The sequence below is a fragment of the Mugil cephalus genome, chromosome 18 (genome assembly GCF_022458985.1).
Source record: "Mugil cephalus isolate CIBA_MC_2020 chromosome 18, CIBA_Mcephalus_1.1, whole genome shotgun sequence".
Lineage (NCBI taxonomy): Eukaryota > Metazoa > Chordata > Actinopteri > Mugiliformes > Mugilidae > Mugil > Mugil cephalus.
Genome location: NC_061787.1, coordinates 3,806,866 through 3,821,227, shown reverse-complemented (window position 1 = coordinate 3,821,227; position 14,362 = coordinate 3,806,866). Strand labels below are relative to the sequence as shown.

At 42.0% G+C, this 14,362-nt stretch overlaps 1 protein-coding gene across 3 annotated transcripts in view; it reads right to left on the bottom strand.

The window, feature by feature from the left end:
* The window catches only part of LOC124995398 (disco-interacting protein 2 homolog C-like), a 60,113-nt gene that overhangs the window by 39,094 nt on the left and 6,657 nt on the right, over positions 1–14,362 (bottom strand). For 2 of the 3 annotated variants that reach the window (XM_047567699.1, XM_047567697.1), the window contains exons 2-4: positions 4,156–4,227; positions 3,358–3,462; positions 1,783–1,908 (exon numbers count right to left, since the gene is read on the bottom strand). In XM_047567699.1, the coding sequence (XP_047423655.1) occupies positions 1,783–1,908; positions 3,358–3,462; positions 4,156–4,227 (303 nt within the window). The remainder of the gene's footprint in view (positions 1–1,782; positions 1,909–3,357; positions 3,463–4,155; positions 4,228–14,362) is intronic. The other variant, XM_047567698.1, reaches the window with a different exon arrangement.

Below are 14,362 nucleotides of genomic sequence, written 5' to 3'. Positions count from 1 at the left end.
TCTTGTATCATTAGCCTAATGAAGTCATATTTGAACGTTTTCGGAAAAAACACTATTTTTAGCAGCACATTGGTATTTTTTATTGACATTGTAGCAGTTCGTCAAAAATTACTTGACATCAAACTCTTAAATTGATATATGATCTTTCAAATAAAAGTCAATTTAAATCAGAAAAAAAAGCCAACTCTAAAAGTTACACTAAAAATGTAGTGATCATTAAATCATAACTAGGTGTCTCCTTGTTTCCATGCTCAGCTAAGCAGATACAGAAGTAAAAGAAGAAGAAGAAGTAGGTGGATGATACTAAAAATCCATGTGGACGTTATACCGAAATATTCTTCTCTCAGGACTTTCGTTTGTATGTTTTTCTGCAGAGGTAACTGTACAGTTCTGCCCTGAAACCGTCGAAAAAGTATTTTAAAAATAGAAACTTGCACGTCCTAAAAAAATTTCCCAGTTTCATCAACACCTTTGTGATGAAGCGGAGCCCCGACTGTGAGCCAGACCATCGGGTACATTCGAGAGTCCGCATACTTTTGGTTATGTGAGTGTCAGTCAGAGCTCGATATATAAGGAAAACTCCCCATTTACAGGTTCCAACAAACACATCTGAGAAGTTAAATATTTGATTTAATCATCTATATTCAGAAACACAGCGGATCAAAGGAAGCTTTAAGACGGTGACTCATAGTTTTCACCACTTTATGACCTTTTAACAGCTTTTGAGCTCTAATATCACAGATTAGTCAGCAAGTAAAACAGCCAACAAGCAATTTAGCTAAATCTGGCTCGAGGCAGCACTTGTGTAGACAAGAGTTAATCATGTGAAGGACGAGGATGAGGCATAAGGAGGCCCAGTGACACCAATACAAACAGGACTAATGCGTTTAAATAACGTAACAATGTTGTGAGACTGTTATAAACACATCCTCTAACCGGCATTCAGACACAAGAGCTGCATGAGATGTCAGGTTCACTTAAGAAATTTCCTCAAAGGTTAAAAAGCAAATTACCGGCGCACAAAGTTATTACATTTCCTTCATTAAGATTCAATCGACGCCAAAATGAAGCCATCAACCCCGATTAGGTTCAATCTAACGCATTCATACTGGAGGTAAAGGTCAACTCCAGCATCGTATTCCAGCAAATGGTTAAAGAGTGAACAGAAATACTGTAATAATGGCTAATAATCTTTCTATTTGCAACATTACAGCTGGATGTGGTTTGTTTTTTTGTACTCTTTGTGTGAAATGTTCATATTTGCAGAAAATTTAACAGAACAACAACATAATCCTGTCTAGAACATTTACATTATCACATTTTAGACTGAGTGTGACAACGTGTGCAACGTTGGTGCCTTTTTAAACCAATATCTTTTTTCTCATCGCAGTTATTAGAAGTTGTTAGAAGATGAGCATTAAATACATTCTTGAATAAATCAATGAAGCTGGTATTGACTCTTAAAGGGGAAATGAAGCACTCAATCAATTAAAGAGCTTGAGAAACACAGGTGGTAAGAGAAAGATAGCAGAAGATAGATGGTTTTAGTCAGATAGCGGAAGATATATTTAGTGAAAAAACATCATACAGCGAAATCTAAAGATTGTGAACACAGATAGTGATGTAATAATTAATTTCACAGGCTTTGATTTTCTATTTGACTTTAGCAAAGGTGTTAGTTCGGATATACTTCACAGTGCAATGACCAACACGTGTGTGTTTCATTTCCCCTTTAAGATCACAATCTTTGGGAGGTGTGCGTTACTGTAAGTGTGTCGTCACCTGGAGGTGTGTATGCGTCCATGGAGGTCTGGACCACCAGGGACCGTCTCTTGGAGGGCATGGGCACGGCCACCTTCCTCTCCACGTGTCGCGCCAACACGGCCTGAACCGCCTCAGTGTGGACGTCTGGGACAGAGGGACAGAGACGAGTTTCATTCACAGCCGAGAGGACGGAGAGAGAAGCTTCCCTGTTCACGTCAAAGCCCAAAGTTAAGAGGTAAACATGTTTAACTTAGTGCTGTCTAATCAGATTAATCATGCGGTTGCTGCGGATTAATCGCGATTAATCGTGATTAAATATCATTCGTGTTAATTTAATTTTGCATGAGCAAACAGACTCAAGGAAGAAGGGAATATATCTGCACTTAACAGGACAGATAGTTGTCTTTGTCTTGTTTGTTTTGGCTTTTTGTGGGCCCAATGTTCTGTCTTTTTGTTTTTTTGTCCTCAAATGTCTCATGGAGACGACCAACGTGCTGTTCAGCGTCATCGATCTTTGTCGGTGCAGCTCCATATTTTATCTCTACTTGGACAAACTGCTGGAAACCTGTTGCCAGAGACGCTCAGACTCATTCTGCTGCAGATGTGTTAATTGCGTTAACATTGTTAATCAGATTAATGGTGATGAAGGATTAATCTGCGTTAATTTTGACAGCCCTTAGTTTAAATGTGTTATCTGGAAACAGATATCCAGACGTGAATACCACATATCCCCTGGGTTGAAGGCTCTCTGTTATTGTTAGTGCAACTTCATATTAAAACACAGAGGTCCTTTTAGAGATTTTGTTGCAGGGAGTGATGGAAAAAGAAGGTGTAGTCACATTGAGCTGTTAGAAAATAAGGGCTTCAGGCCACAGGCGAGAGAAGTAGCCTTTCACCACACTCTGCTGTTCACAAAAAAATGCCAATTATTGTCATTCACCTGTATTAAAACAGTTTGATTTGCAGCCCTCGGTATTCAGTGGCTGTAGCGTTAAACTGAATTCGCTGTAACCAGTAGAAACTGCAGGTGTTGCCAAGTCAACCAGGACTGAAATGTTCCAGTCTGCAGCAGTCTCAGTAACAAAGTCCAGATTTGCATGTGTCATTTATCAGTATTAGATTGTTGTGCAGCCTGTGGAGAGAACATTTAGTCCACCAGAACATTTTTAATGGCACCAAACATACAGAAATTCTGCTGCAGTGTTTGAAAAAAAGAAGTTATCGACTCATTTTGATCTGAGTCTGCAGTCTTATTTCTCTCCGCTGACATTTGTTCAATGTTTCCGTCATAAATCCCTGGAATGCATTTATTAAAAGATCATTTTATAGTAGTAGCTGTACCGTTTACTGTATGCAAATGATCTGTATTAACATAATTCGTAACGTAATTCTATTTGAGGAATGGACTTCATTAGAACAAGACATTAAGACGTCCTGCAGATCCTCGAGTGGACTGAGATCTGTGGAATCAGGAGGCCAAGTCAACAACTTCTTATTTCTTCCAGCGCAAATAAATAAGAAGAAAGAGGTGGAGTTGCATCTATAATTGTGTCTCAGTGTCTCAGTGATGAGTGTGTCCCTGTGTGTTGGTACCTGAGCGGTAGCGCTCATCTCGTGTGCCGGACGTCCTCCGCCGGTGGAATCGAGCAGCAGCGGGAGGCCCGAGCGGGGCCCGGTGAGACATGGGTCCCTCCATACCTACAGAGGACAAGCAGACAAGCAGGCGGACGGACGCACACAGAGACACACACACACACACACACATATATATATATATATATAAATACACACACAAACACACACATATATGCACATACACGTTTGACAAAAGCAGTAGATAGAGTCCCAGAAAACAAAAAAACAAAAACAAAAAAAAAAAAACAATCATGGAGATGATTTGACACTGCAGAAAAATTCAATTTTTCTGACTTCATAAAATAAAAATAATCGAAAATAAATAAATAATTAAATGAAAATAGAAGAGTTGCGTGCGTGCTGTCTGGCGGGACATCCCTCGGTGTCACCATTAGTCCTACAGGCTGTGATAAATGATAAAAAGGAGTGTGTGATGGATGTGTGTTTTGGTTTAGGTGTATGTGTGTGTGTGTGTGTGTGTGTGTGTGTGTGTGTGTGTGTGCGTGCGGAGGCGTGTTCAGATCCAGAGGAGCAGGCCCAAGCTGAGCTCTAGGGAGTCCTAACCTACATCCACTAATGGCGGCGGCTGAAGACTGAATCGATATCCGAGTACAGTATCATCACGGCCGTATTTGTCATGATGCCCGGTCGATGCTCTACTAGTCGTATGGGAGTATTTTAACCGAGTGGGGGTGTGTGGGGGGGCGAGGGGGGCGAGCAGGGCGAGGAGGGGGGGGTCAGAGGTTGCTAAATTACCTCCAGCATGTGGAACATATGCCCTGATCAGCTTGGACCTCTTCTTCTCATAACCCTTCTGAGTGATGTCCCCTGTGAACAGATAGAGATACATACAGAGTGAGAGAGCCAGTGTTGGCTGAGGGGGCGGCTTTTGACTAATCAACGAATTTATAAAAGTTACTTTATTTGGTTTTTTGTTTTGTTTCTTGTATGATTTTTGGAAAAATTTGAATCTGGTCTCATGTCACCCGACCTCATCTGTCTCTCCCAGTCTTTTAATGTCTGCGCCTGGACTGTTAATTGAAGAGAAGAAACATAAATAAACATGAAAATAATGATAATAAAAATAAATAAATAAATAAGGCCATGAATGATGGTGGAAATGGAGAAAACAAGGACGATGTAGAGCTTTGCACAGATTTTCAAAGTGTCTTTCGAGGACGCTCGATAATGCGTTTGTTCATGAATATAAGGTTATGGAACCGTACAACACCACCATTGTTTAAATAAAGCCCTGTTACCTGTTCACAGTCATGGAACCACATAGTTTTGGTTTCATGTTTCCCGCTCTTTTATTTCCCGCTCTTTTATTTCCCGCTCTGGCTTTGCACAGCCATATTTAATTTCTTTCATTTCTTTTGACGTCGCTCTTTCTGCACAGACACGCATGTTACAGTCTATATATATATCACTAGTCTTCCATTCGCTCTCACTGCTGCTATTACTTATACTGATTTCAACACTTACGCTTTGCAATTTTTCTCCCATATTTGGTCAGTTAAAAACCTGAATGACCGAAAGGATGTTTCAGCCACAAAAAAAAGTCCCAACAAACAACCTTCTGTCCAAAAATACGCCCGATGGAAACTTACAGCCCGTTAACAACTCAAGCAGGAAGCGCCGCATCGGCCTCCATCCAGGTGTGCAGACGTGTTAAACTATGCAGGGTTTCAAATCTTTTCCTTTTGAACAACCGTGAATGACGCCCTAGCCTTCTCGTGGAGGAGTGTTGCATTTGCATGATTCATGGCGTTGGGACTATAAAGACACACTGACAGAGTTCTTCAGATCAGACGCCGCGACGCTGAAAAGCCCTTTGACGAGTCCCATCGTGTGGGATGAAAGCAACAAAGTCTCCGATGTTTCCAGCAACGTCATCTGAGCCTCAGCTCCGACTTCAACGTGAGCCGGTTCCAGCTGCCGCTATGTCAAGTTCAACGCGGACTTTAAAGCTTTTAGTCTAATTATCACCGAAGAGAAACAGCGGCGTCATCTCAACATTGTGGACCTGAATTTGTTTACAACTAAATTGGCTCTGATTGGTTGGAGAACTATGCAATTGTGTGCGGTTTCTTTGTACTTTTGTTTTTCTATGTTTTCATTGAAGTAGATCCCACAATGACAACCATAAGGGCTATTAAAATATCAGAGTTTTAGCCACTCAGAGGGGCGTGGCCCCGAGAGGCAGTGACAAAAATGTAAATAATAACGGCAAAATCCAGGAAACGCATCTTTAACTCGATTTATGTCGATGAACTTCAGTAAAAACCCAAAAAACAGTAGAATGGAGAAAACAGGCAGATGTAAAACACACAAGTGAAACTGGATCATTTACACATCAATATTCACTGGTAAAATATTCAACTGAAACCCAAATGATGTTATTTCCACACAGAGACACACTTTAAAACCAGGTGTGAACTACTTAAAACTGACCGTCAGACATCAGTGTTGCTCAAGTTGGATGTTAATGCAGGTTCTGACCAAGGCCACAGTCTCAGCTTACGTTGATATATGAGGACTTTTACATGGAGCTCAGCTCAGTAGCAGCCGTGGAGACTAGTGGATGGACGGACAGAGGTCAGTGTTGGGGGGGGGGGCACTTATGGAGAAGCTCATTACAGTCCCTGAGGGGGGTCTCCGCTACCGAGGCATCCACCCATCAATCACAGCCCTCCACTGTCCTCACAGCGGGCCTAATGTGCGCTGATACTTCCTCGTTTGTCGCAATTAAACGCCGTTAAACTGACACCAGCCTGACGATTATTTGTTCTCGTACGATTCGTGGAGAGAGACACGGAATCAGCTCAGATCCACCGATGAAAGGAGACGTTAGCACGTTCACAGCCTTTTAGAAAGGTTCAAAGGTCAAACATATGCGAGGGGACTATTTTCAGTATGCGGGTTAATCCTCAGCTCCTGCAGCTCGATGGTTTATCTGAGTCAAAATAAACTGGAGGGTGTTTGTGTTGATCACGGGTTTCAAACCTGCAGCCCGCGGGACAAACGTTGGACGCACGAGGGTCTAATCTGGCCCTCGGCATGAATTTGTGTGAAAGAGTGAAAATTACATTGAAGACTGCAGTTTTTCAATAAAAAACAACTTCTATTGCAAATTTATCCATTTATGGACAGAAGACAACAGTAGTTGCGTTTCCATTACAGTTTTTCGCAAAATAAAAACGATATTTCTGAAATTTCTATAAAGTGCTTCCATTGCGAATGAGCTGTTACCCTCGTAAAGTCTCCCATAATATTCCATAATTCTCTTAAATTCTCGAGACTTCAAATAAACTGGTCACATGAGCCGCTGTCTCAACTCCAGGTGTTGCCATTACCAGTTTTTTATGATATTTGAGTTTTGCACATTTCTAGGGGGAATGGAAAGGCAGCAAATGAGACCCAGGACTAAACAGTGGGCTATTTTTCTCAAGAAATTTAATTTTTTTCGAAGGATAGTTTATAAAATGTGAACATTCTTCATTAATCATTCTTCTTTGCACTAAAACAAGCGTTATTGTCGCTGGTCGGCTTCAGATCAAACTGTCGCCCCTGCACCAAAATGAGTCCGTCCCCCCTGATGTAGATGAGATCCATCAGGTTCCAGATGGATTTCAGATGAGCCGCCTGCTCCCAGAGAGTCTCCACACAAGTGTGATCTGCCGCTGTCGCTACTGTTCTTTATTTTCCCTCGTTTCAAGCCGCCCGCTTCCTCTGAAAGAAACGAAAATCCTCACACCTGCTGCTCTGTTTGTCAAAAGATGAACTCAGCTGTTTGCACACAGATTGTGTTTTTAGACTCGAGGGCCGCAGATGCAGATGTGCTCGTCTGCGTAGGAACAAACTGTAGCTGAGGACACATTTTCGAAATGGGTCAGGTCCCGTATATATTCTGTTATTCCTGGAGAAATCTCTGGAACGCTAATCTGTTCGAGAACGCTCTCGATGACGGCCCAATGCCCACTGGTAGTTTATCCGCTCAAAATAAAGGTACGAAACATGAAGTAAAACAGACAGACAGACAGACAGACAGACAGACAGACAGATAGATAGATAGATAGACAGATAGATAGATAGATAGATAGATAGATAGATAGATAGATAGATAGATAGATAGATAGATAGAGCCTGAAAAAAAAAAGACTGCATTTCACAGTCTCGCTGTGGAGAAAGGCCAGAACATCTGGGTCCAATCTGCTCATCTGTGTGTGTGTGTGTGTGTGTGCATTGTGTGTGCATTGTGTGTGTGTGTTGGGTGTGTTTGATCTGAATGAGGCCTTCTCTCAGATCAACCGCAGCATAACAACATTCCTTCTTCTCCCTCTCCCTCTCTCTCTCTCTCTTTCACACACACTCGCTCCGCGGGGAGACGCCATCTTCCTCTCGCAGTGCAGCAGAGCAGGGAGGGTGTTGCCGAGCAACGGTTCCCCCGGTGACGGCCTGAGAACGGCCATCTTGGATTTGGAGCAGCGTCAGATGTGAGCGGTGGGCTACAGATACCTGCCAGGGTGAGTGCAGACATTTCTGTGTGGGGGGGGTCTTGGCTCATCTAAGCCAGTGACGCATAGTGACGAGCAGAAAAATGACACATTCTTCCACTAGATGGCAGAAGGTAGATAATTAACCGGTCTATCTACCTGTTACCATTCAAACCACAGAATAAGTCATGATGCTTGGAGTGAGACAGCGGCGACAGTGATGGATAAATACTTGTATGAGATAAATACTGAATGTGAGAAAGCTTAAGAAAACTTAAACACCATCAACACCATCTCCAAACAAAATCCCCATAGATGATGAGTAGATGATCATTATTTAGCTACTTATACTACTGAGCAATGGTTCAAGAAAGAGTATGTAAAGAAGTTAAATCAATAACTAATTATGTCATCAAAGCATTTCATCTCATCTCCTCGGTCCTAAGGTACATGGGAGGGTTTTAGTGCGGGATTATGTTAATGTATGTAAACTTTTGTCTCTTTAACCGAAAACTACTTAAATAAAGCTGTTTAAAAAAAGACGGGGTGAGTGCGTATGTGGCAGCCTAATTACGTTCCTCGCCCTCCACGCTCCGTGACGCTTGGTTGTTTTAATACCACACAGCTGATCCGAGAAACGATCGATAGAGGCAGACTGCAGATTGGGGTTTTTCCTCCCGCTGAGATTACGAACCCATCAGGTCTGAGCTTTCAGCACCACAACAAATAATAAAAAATATATATATATATATATATATATATATATATATAATATAATCTCACTGAAAACTCGTTTTGGCAGCTCCACCGCTAATCAGGGACGTAGTCTCTTTGACATATTTCAAATCCAAACTCAAAACGCATCTGTTTTAAAATAGCTTACTGCACCTAACCCACTCATCGTTGTGTACTTTAATCTGCTGGGCCATGACACCGTTGAATGCGTTTATATCTGTGCGCTGGTGTGTTGTTGGTGTGTTGTTATGTGCTGTCGTTACACCACTGAAACACCAGGCAGCGACTGGCCGGCTGTGTGGTGGATGGTGGTGCATGGTGAATCAAAAGGTGTCTATAGCCATGTTTCCTCCAACGTCAAGCTGCTTTTTGACCTCTTACTCTCCATCTTATCCATAGACTGTATATAAATATGGACAAAACGTCTCCACTTCCTTGCATTGGCCAAACTGGCGCTATTTTCCCGGGATATTGACAGCACCACCTAGGGACTATTTTCTCTACTACATGCAGCCAATGATTGGACCCTTCTCAAACAGACTAATGTCTTTTCCACGACCTGCAGGATGTGTCTTTCCACACAGTTGTTTAAGTAATGAGAAGCTACTCATTGCATCAGATGGGGTTAAATAACTTATAGCCATCTGAAAGATGATCAACCGTGCAGTAATCAACCCCACCCCCAAACGGTCATTGTCCAATCATACATCCTAGCAACTGTTACTATGTAAACAAGTAGAGTTTGGCTGTGGAAGGCCCCACTAAGGCTAAAATGGGCTAAAGCCATAGCGATAGCTAGCTTGTCAATGTCAAGCTAGCAAGACGCTCATGTACACAAAACTGTAGCAAAGTTATGGTTACTGTTGGCGGATATTAGTAGTGTTAGCACCTAACTAACTTAGTTAACGTAATGTTAGCTAGCCTGATAGCAAGTTCATGTTAGCTAGCTAACTTTAGCTGTTGCAGTGGGTCTCAACACTGGGAGCGTTCTCTAATGTCACTTTACATCAAAGTTAAACTTAGCATCCCAATAGGCCATTTAATCTTATTTTGTTTTCATCTTTTATGTAGCATTTTGTGAATCGACAGATTTTGCCACTGACGATATGCTTTCGCCTTGATAATCTTGATAATTTCATCGCATATTCTAATATTTCGGATATATCCCTCCATTGCATACTGCATCCGCTTTTGCCTCGATCTAGAGGATATCATGCAGGAATTGTTCCAAAAAGAATCAGTGACGCGCACCGTTATACTTCTACCCACTGTGTTGTTGAAGCTTGACAGACTAGCAACAGTAACTAAGGGGGACAGGGCTTTTGCAAAAGGTCAATTATCCAATAGGAGGCTCATACCAGTTTGCTCAAATCCAGGTGGCGACTGGCAGTGTATTAACTACGTAAAATGACAGAAGCCACCCTTGAAAAACTAATTATTTGACACTGATTTAAGTGTTTTAGTTTGGCCCATGACCCATCTACTAACACGGAGGGTGTGAAGCTTATGGCCTATACTACAGCCAGTCACCAGGGGGAGCTCCACTATCTTTAGCTTCACTTTAGAGGAGTTTTTCCTGTCTTCCATATTTTTACAGTCCGTGGTCTTATCACTTCATCAGAAACAGCTGGTCCACCCACGAAGCTGCCATGGTAACCAAATCTACCTCCAGCACACAAACACACACTGAGCGACTAAAGCCTGCGTCACGCTTTAGGGACCTCTGGCTGTCAGACTCACATGTAGGAACTCGAGTGGACAGCAGAGCGTCCTCCGGCTCAGACACTCATGTCCACAGCAGAGTTAGGGCCACATGGACTCTACACAAAAACACAGAAAACATGCACACAGTTGCAGTAGCAGCCAAGTGTCACGTCCACACTGGCGGAAAAACAGAAATCCGGGGCTGTCAGGGTTTTCCAGGTCATGTCGGAGCAGTGGGTTAAGATGCCAGCAGTGGAGATACAGCAAAACACTGGACTAAGAAAAGAGGCAAGTGTTTGACATTTTTATGAATGAATCAATCATCAGACTTGTCGCAGGTTCTACTTTTTGTCAAACTGTTGCAGCTCTTCTATTGATAAAAACCTCTAATTAGCAAAGAAATATTGACGAACGTTTCTCTGCAGCTACAGCCTGAAATGATGCCTCCTCAAAGCTTCCCAAAAAATCTCTTTATAATTGACAACTGCAGACAGAAAGAGCTTTGAATACCTAGCAGAGCAACTTCTAATAGAATCACTTCCATTAAAAGGTCTTCTCTGCTGGAATAAACCGTATCAAAGTCACTAATATTTTCGTATGAATCTTATCGAATTGTTCCGATTAGACAATTCTTTTCATTTCTTGGCTTGTCTGTTTCCTTAGCTGGTAGTGTAACTTTGCATTAGAGCTTTTATCCAATCGTCTTTCAGCCATCATGTGTTGCCGGACTCAAAGAAATTTGCCTGGTACTTCACAAAAAGTCTGGGCCGTCGACTCACCGGGAAAACTCCTGGTATTCCCGATGGCCAATCAGGATTGACCCACCCAAAACTCTACATAGTTTCTTAAGTTCTTGTGAATAAAGTGAATTATATTTATATGTTTCATGGATATTTTTGCCTTTTTCTTGGGTCGACATTGATTCTTCTGGTAGATTTGACGTATGTGGCGCTGGTGGCTCAACGAGAGGAGACTTTTTAAATTGTTCTAAGTGAGTTTCTTGCTTCAGTAAAGTTGATGGTTTCGCAGAGCAACTGCTTTTATTTATTGCTTCTATTGTAATTGAATTGTCTTTTTACTTCTCTGTGTATACATCCTGTGCCTTCTCCTGCACAGCTCCTTGATCGACCGCTGTCGTCTTAAAGGGGCTTTATAAATAAAGCTGTAGTTGAATTGATTTTCTACAGCAGTGGCGTCATGACGATCGCATTAAGAGGTGATTTGAATGAGGTTGGAGGTCGTTGAAGGCCTCGGTGGAAAATAGACGCCTGCCACTGCTGTTTCGTGAACGATTGTTTGGTGTAAACGACACTAAACGTTCGCTATCGACAGTCACACTCTAGTTTCGGCTGAAGGTTTAATCTATTCAGTGTTTCGGCACTCTCTCTCTCAGTCTCACCCACTCCTCGCTACGAACTAATTAAAAGGTTAAACTGACAAATCCAGACAGAAACACAAACACAGAAAACTCTGTGAAAGAGTGTGTTAACGTCATCGTCGTCCTTTTGATTGTTTCCTTTCTGGGCACAAACATCAGACGAGTGACGTTCACATTGTCCTAAAGTCCAAAGGAGGAAGTTTCTTCTTATCATTCAAATCCACAGATATTTTCCCAACGACATGATCATCTAAAACGTTCCCTTTTGAATGATGAACAGAAACAGGATGTGACATAATGGCGACCACCGGTTGCCACGCCAACCACTTCCGTAAAGCATACATTTAATTGTAAATGGTGGAAGTAGAGCAGAGCGTAGTATTGATTAAATGATAAAGTGTGCGGGTAATCGATATCGATGCAAGGAAGTGCCGAGACGTTGTCCATCTTTATATACGGTCTATGTGACTGATACAGACTACTGCCACCTGCTGGTATGAAGAGAAATTTCCTTTCACCAGCTGGGTGTTGGCTGTTGTGTTTGTGGTGAGTTCAAGTGCAACTTTTTGGTCCAGACTCTACAGCCCTCATTGTCGGTATTTCTTTGATGTCGGTTTGGTGCCTTTAAAATACTACATTTGAAGAAATCCCCATGATAGTTATTGTTTTGATCATTCACTTACAATTAACTCCAATATATCAGAACTTTGGAGCTGAAACAGATGAAGCTCTTGTTCCATTTGCTCAGTTTATACTGCACTGAATTTGGACTTTGAGGAGAAAGTTGCACAACTTCCAGATATCATTAGTTTTTAATTTTTTTCTGTTGCGATGCTGCTAGAAAGTCAGTGATTGTGTGTCTGAACCCGTCTGCCCTGAGACGTCTGACTTCACTGTTTGTGTCAATTACAGGGGATTGGATCAGTGGGGGAGAACCCGAGAACCGCCTAGTGTAAGTAAAAGCACCAAGAAAAACTCATTTTGAAGTTTCTTGTTCTGTCTATATCGCATATGTTCAGTTTATACCTCTACACCTCCGTGCTTAACCCTAGGACAATAACGTCACAAATAGTAACACCATCACTGACGTCAGGTACATTTAACCCGATAAAAAATACTTCTCGCCAAAAATATATTGATGGATGTACAACAATACATGGTAAAATGAAGTAGTTATGTTAAATGTTTGACTGTAAAACGTCAAAAAAGTTTATAAAATTAGCAAAAAAACAAATAGTTCCTTAAATTCAGCCCATTCCTGGGACATGTGACACTTGTCCAGTGAGGACAACGTTTTGCAACATGACAAACTGACTATAAAAATGGTTTTGACTAAATGAATTCCATCGGAAATTACCACTAAATGATATTTATTCATAAGCATTAGGTTAAATAAACCCATTACATGCAGAGTCCAGGACGTCTTTGCTAAAGTAAAACTAGCTTTAATTATGTTTTATTTATTTGTTGTTATACCAGATTAACCAAACCTGAGACAGGATGAGAGATGTTCACGGTGTTCTGCAACTTTTTACAATTTTCTAACAAACATGTTTCTGCTAAAAAATTGGAGTGAGGCAACGCTACCTGCAATGACGTCAGTTAAACACCCTGAACCGAAACTCACGCGCTAACAGTCGTGTTCTGGGGTTAAACGTCTCAGTTCCTGAGGCCTGATGACGTTGATCTTCACTCAGCCTGAACGCTTCTGATCCGAATTACACAACACACCCCCAGAAAGCGGCCTACGCTCGAGGCTCTGATGGAGACGGACGTCATTTCAAACAGGCCGCACGACAAATGACTGACAACCGCTTCAGCCCGATAACACGACGACGCACAACTCACCGAGCTGTCGCCCCTTCACTCCCAGTTCCCGAGCAAACCTTGCTGGCTTTGGTTCTGTCAGACCCAATCAAATTATAGACCGGCAGGACCTTCTCACCTGATGCTGCGGAGACGTTTTGCGTATTTGATGATGAAGTTTTGTTTATTTCTTTAAGATGTAAGAGAGGAATGAGTTTCTGTGTGAGAACATTTGCAGTAGCAGAGGACGGTCCTGACGTCGGTGCAGAGACAGCAGCAGATTCCTGATTTCACAGCTGGCTGGTTTTTGCTTTTACGGGTTTAATATGAAGATATAATGATCAGTTCAAAACTGCAACAACATGTTTGAAACTTAACGCGTGGAGATCTAATGAGGCTGTGGAAAAACTCTATAAATATGAGTCTAGAATCGATTTTTGAGGAATTCTTTCATCCTCACAGCTGCAGCTTTCTCTTCAAAGTTGCTCCTGTTCTGTTCTTCCGGTCTATTACGAGCCTGGATTTACCAAACCGACATCAAAGATCTGCAGGCAACAGAGGCGTCTCCTCTCCTGTACCTGTGCCGAAAAAAACGCACAACTATGCAGCAGGGGGCAGCAGAGGGGCGCGATAAAGATCGTCTAAAATATCATCGTAAAGGCTGTTTTTAAATTATGGAGTATATATAAAACAGTAAAGGAGAGGTGTATGACAGTCCTCATTGGCATTTTTTCGTAAAGAACTCGAATTTTAGATGATATCGTCAGATTGTCGTTATATCGCTCACCCCTAGGGGGCAGTAGTCGACTCAGTGTTTCTCTTCTCGTACATCCGACTCTACAAG